Source organism: Mesitornis unicolor, unplaced genomic scaffold, assembly GCF_000695765.1.
Source record: "Mesitornis unicolor isolate BGI_N332 unplaced genomic scaffold, ASM69576v1 scaffold600, whole genome shotgun sequence".
Taxonomy (NCBI): Eukaryota; Metazoa; Chordata; class Aves; order Mesitornithiformes; family Mesitornithidae; genus Mesitornis; species Mesitornis unicolor.
The window spans coordinates 6898-12354 of NW_010160019.1; the positions used below are offsets into that span (position 1 = coordinate 6898).

The window sequence follows — 5457 nt, forward strand, 5'->3', positions numbered from 1 at the left end:
TCCCATAATATGGGCAGGCTTTGGTCTCCCTTCCCAAAGTCACCAACTGCTCAATATCCTTCACTTCCACTAAAACTTCATCACGGAGAAACTGCATTTGCTCATAGGAGTAAAACGGGCAAACGGTGCGACTCACACGTCTCTTCTTCCCTTCATTCTCTTCATCACTCTTCTTTTCTAACAGCAGAAATCAAAGGAAAGCTATGAGCAACACACACAATAGCCTAAAACAACCACTTTGCAGAACCTCCTGGATCTCAAAGCAGGCTTTGCCATGTGTATTTTTGAACTATTATCTATTTAATAATTATTCAGCAGTAATATTGCTGATACTACTCTTGCCAGTTAGATTTAGCCATGTGACATCTTCCACCATTTCTAGTACTGAGTTACAAAGACAAGTATCCTTCCACTGTTGAAGTCCTGACCAACTTTAGACACTCGGAAAATCATACAGATCTCAGCACCCTAGACTGGGGGTCAAGAAAACTAAAAGCACCAAGGATCTCTAGCTCTGCTCCTCCAACCTCCCATTTTCAAGTCCCTACCGCTCTCTTGCCAGAGCTGATTAGCAGCGTGCACTGTACCCACACTCTCATACCAGCTTCATGAGCAATCGCTGCCCCAGGCTGGGAGTGTTCCTACCATGTTTGTTCTTCTGCATCTCCATGCAGCGGTCATTGATGAGCTGGAGAGCCCCCAAGCGTCGCACCTCCTCATTCACACACAGGTTCTGGGACAGGCAAAGAGAGGAAGCAGTACAGGGTCATTAAGCACCAAGTGCTCCCTGTGCACCCTTTGTCGTAAAACTAAAGATTTCTTTAAAGCAATCTAAGGCCAGATTTTGAAACCGAACTATCAGTTGCTACATTGTGCATATTAATTGCTACAAATATGCTTGAAGCCCATAAAAACTTAGCAAGGAGAAAAAAAATGAGAAAAGGTTCACTGAGATGGCTCACTGCTACACAGCAGTTTCTAAAAGATGCTGCCAGAAGTAATATTAAGAGGAGCGCCTTCCCAGTGACTCAGACATCTGTAATATTCCACATCAGAAAAGGTAAAACAGATTTTTGCATTTACATCAAAACGTGAATGGCCAAAACAACTCACAGAGAAATGTGTATCACACAGATTTGTGTTACAACCCATGACTGCTTTATTTTATTTTTTTTTTAACTATTATTTTATTTTTTGAATGGGAGATTCAGCCAATCCTGAGATACCTTCTCACAAAGTCTCTCATATTAACACCTAACAGGCGCTCTGGGTTCCTTGTGACCACCACCACATACCTGCCTGGATCCCAAGGAGACCAGACGCATGTCTTTGCCAAAAGGACTCTTCTGCACCTCGCGCACAAACTGAGACAGCTGGGAGTGAGTGCGGCTGCAGTAGTAGATCTACAATGGGAAGACAAGAACAACGTGGAGGCCAATTCCCCACCTACAACCAGCCCTGCAAGGATTGTGCCAAGGTGCCAAGCATCCCAACAAGCTAAATCTTGCTCAAGCCTTCAGAAACACAAGGGAAGGCACTTGTTTGAGTGTCACCTTGCAGCCGTCAAAGTCAACAGCCTTATCTTTGTTTTCTACTATGCCTTTGGCTTTGTTTCCATTTAATTTTCCAAGGTCCCTATAAAAGCAGGGACTTCCCATTGGAGAGCAATAAAAAACTGTTTCTTGCAGTGTGCTTTTACAGCAAGCCACAGCAAAAATTCAGCAGTGCCAGCCGAGCAAGCTGCATCGGCAGCCAGTAAGGTCCAGAAGGAGATGAGCACAGCAGAACTGGTTGCTAATATCAACAAACTTGGCACATCTTGGATGCCAGTTCCTAAATCCTTCTGTACCGCATGACTCTGGGAAGCGTGCAAGGAAGCCATAATTCTGCTCGCTCCTACACTGTTTACTTTCCTCATCTCACCTTAGTCACATGCTCCTCTTCCAAATCATCATCATCTTCTTCCAGCCTGAGAAAAGAGGAAGCTCAGTTTCCTTTCAACAGATTGCAGACAGCCAGAACGAAGCGATGCTCCACCACAGGAGAGAGGTCTCAAGAGAGATGGCACTGTCATCAGCCTCAGATCTTAACTCAGGAGGCAAAAGAAAAATCTACTTTCTAAGAACAGTGTCAGTGTGCACAATCAAGTCAAGCCTTGCTCTTTGAAAGAAAAATTTCTGTAGGGCTATATCTTTAGCAACTTCAAGAAATATTTTTTTTTCTTTTAAATCTCGGGCTTCTAAGCCCCAGGCGTAAGATGAGCAGTACTATTCTTCCATGAGCTTATTTATTTATTTTTGTAAAACTTTCCCTTTAGAGACAATTTACCACCCTCAAGCTATTACATAAAGAAAAGCTTCAGGAAGATATTTAGCTGCCATAGAGTTCCTCAGAGGCAACAGCAGTTTAATGTTTGATAAACTACACATAAACAAAATACTTGAGTGTTTTGCAATTTTTAAGACAGGAGGATCTGTCTAGATACTAATTAGTAAATTTGTATTTTAAATGTATTTGACTTTTCATGCTGAAGTATGGCTTCTGGCTTTCTGCATAAAGCAAATGGATGAGGGGAAAAAAGTGTGCACGGGGTTTTCATGCTGAAGCTTGGTCTTCAGAAATCTGAGCATCTCTCCCTTCAGAGCACCAAAAGATGCCAGTGCTAATCTGCAGGACCGATAGTTTCCTCTGATGCCCTGAGTTCCATCTTGCTTCTCTAATGCAAGAAACGTGATCTCAAGAAACGTGACCTCAAGTCATTCACTCAGCATCCAGAGACATTCTCTGGGAAATCAGGCATGGATAAATGCAGGACGTAGCCACACATTTTAAGAAAGACACACTTTCTCAGAAAACACTTCAGTGTGTCATTCTGAGCAGTCTAACGAAAGCTTACAAAACAAAGTAAAATAAAATTTAAAAAAACACTAAACCAATTAAGCAAACAAATCCCCATAGCAATCACAACCTTACACAGCTTGAATAGGGGAGAAACTCCAGATATGCACAATCATAGGAAGTCTTTTCAACCAAGGCAAGCCAAAAATGGTGCAGAACACAGTTCTTTGGCACAGATCCCCTCAGTCCCTGTCCTTACCCAGATATCACTTTCTTTTCTTCGTCACTCTCATATTCAGCAAGAATCAGCTCCTCCTCATTGTGATCCAGCTGCTCTAGAGCATCCACTGCAGCTCCCTCGGAAAGAGCCTCCTTGCTGAGCTGAAGAAGGCGCTTTGTCTCATCCTCCTCAAATCTCTGAAAGGAACACAGGGGCACGTTATTTCTCATCTAGGAAGAGGTAGCACACATCACTTTACGCCATGGACAGAAGACAGCACAGTCTTTTACCAGTTACACAGGGAATGGCTTGCTGGGCAAAACACCAGCAAGGACAAGAAAATGCACCAAGGATGTCCTAAGCTGTGCATTCACACAGAATGCAGCTGTTAGCAGCAGCCAAAGACTTGCCTGCACAGACATATATGCAGGGGGAAACATAAAGAACCTTCCAAAGGCTCACTGAACTAATAGATCCCGAAATGCCAATATCCATGTAATCCAGTATTATTTGCTTGAAGTGGCCTATAAAAGATGTCTGTCTGACAAAAAATAGTGTGCAACTAAACCCAAGCAAACAAACGTATCAGGATATAATCACCCTGTCCATACTTAACTCAAAGCTAGGATAAACTCAGCATCTGTTTTAGAATGCAGAGCACAAGGCTTCTCTTGCTGGTTTTTCTCCAGTTATGTGGTTCTTATTCTAATGCAGGTCAACCCTTCTACAAAAAATCCATTAAACTGTTGAAGAACAGTTTTCTGATTAACTCTGTGTTCTGATAAAGAAGAGTTCATTTTCTCAATCTAAAAATAGTATCTTCCAACTTCAATGAGCATTCTTTCACCAAAGCATTATGAAGAAAAGCAGTTAGCAAGCAACACAGAGAAGAGGAATAATTTGCTTTTCCAAATCTCTATTATAATTTCTCTCATTTGCATTCTTGCTTTTTGTCATGCTTCTCATTTCACACACTCTTCATCCTCTTTAAGAAACAAAAGTTCTTTGTTCCATTTGGTTTTGATTTGCCATTCACCTCTGCACCTTTGCTATTTCAGCCACATCCTTTTGTCAGGAGTTGACCAAAACATAACACTGCACTGAGATGAAGCACACTAAAAACTAATAGCCCTGCCAGCCTAATAAATCTGCCTGTCTGGAGAACTGAAGTGGGTATTTCTGGGAAGTTTGACTCATACCATCAAAAAGCTCTCAGTGTCAAGAGTACTAAAGCCAGTTCAGCCATCTAAATGGCAGGAAAATATATCAGTGAACTTTTTATATGTAGAAAAGAGACATTTCTGAACAATACAATCACGTTTACTATGAAAGTAAACAAATACCATCGTTTCCTAGGGGTGCACAAAGTACAACCAAAGCCTGAGATGGTTTCTAAATTTAATCCCTGTTCTACAGGTTTTATTCAAGAAGGACGGTGTTTACATATGCTCATAAAACAGAGCTTTCAAAAAAAAAATTCCAAGTATTAAACCTTTTAAAACAAAAGCAGAGGGCCAGAAGGCCATCAAAACACACTTCCTTTCTATCCACAGCCAAACGTCATCACAGGAAATCCCTGATACACAAATTGTTTTTCACATCTGTATTTTGAAAAGAAAAACTAACCAAAGATTTTGGTTGGCCAATTTCATCAACCTAACAGAAAGGGATCCCCAAACAGATGGGCTGGAGCATTCAGAGTGAAGTTGCAGACAGAAACAAGTATGAACAACACTCCAGGTAATCAAAACAGAAATTTCTAATCTCTGTGGGCTAACTCACCTTTCTCTTTGCTGCATATTTTAACTGCACGTTATGGCGAATTTTCTCAAGACGTTCTTCTCGTTTTTTCCTCCTGATCTGCTCTTCCTAAAATAAAGGGAGAGTGAAGGAAGGATGAAATGTATTTAGTCCTAAACCCTGGGTACAATTATTTCCCTATGCCCTGGGTATAAAACAACAAAAAAAAAACCAACAAAAAAAATCCCAAACAAACCAAAAAAGCTCTAATACAAAACTGTCAGTACACACTCCCTTTCTCCTGGAGTGCATGGGTATTATATGTTACACATGTTATATGTTCAGAGTAGTATAGTTTCCTGTCTTATGCAAGCTGCATGGCAATGCCCCATCCCTCTTAATTGATACAAAGTCCCGTGAAAGACCAAGACCCTCACCACAGCTTGCTTTGCTTGTTTTTCCAGTCACCACCCAGGCTGTCAGTCCTTCTGACCCCCACATCACGTTATTATTCCCACCTACACAGAGGCACTTCCCAACCTTCAGCCTGTCCACCACGTCCCGCTCCTCCTTCTTCTGCACAAAGGCCGTGACCCAGTCTGGTTCCCCCGCCGGCTCCTTGCCGCCCGGGCGCCCAGGCTCCGCTGCCGCCGGCCGCT

The 5457-nt window shown here is 42.2% G+C and overlaps 1 protein-coding gene across 1 annotated transcript in view; it reads right to left on the reverse strand.

The window, feature by feature from the left end:
* The window catches only part of LOC104543760 (probable ATP-dependent RNA helicase DDX11), a gene marked incomplete at its 3' end in the record, with an annotated part of 12172 nt that overhangs the window by 6094 nt on the left and 621 nt on the right, over positions 1-5457 (reverse strand). Inside the window, 7 exon segments of the mRNA XM_010188441.1 lie at positions 1-177; positions 646-733; positions 1296-1403; positions 1924-1969; positions 3098-3255; positions 4841-4927; positions 5339-5455. The exon segment at positions 1-177 is cut by the window's left edge and continues 17 nt beyond it. Of these exon segments, the coding sequence (XP_010186743.1) occupies positions 1-177; positions 646-733; positions 1296-1403; positions 1924-1969; positions 3098-3255; positions 4841-4927; positions 5339-5455 (781 nt within the window).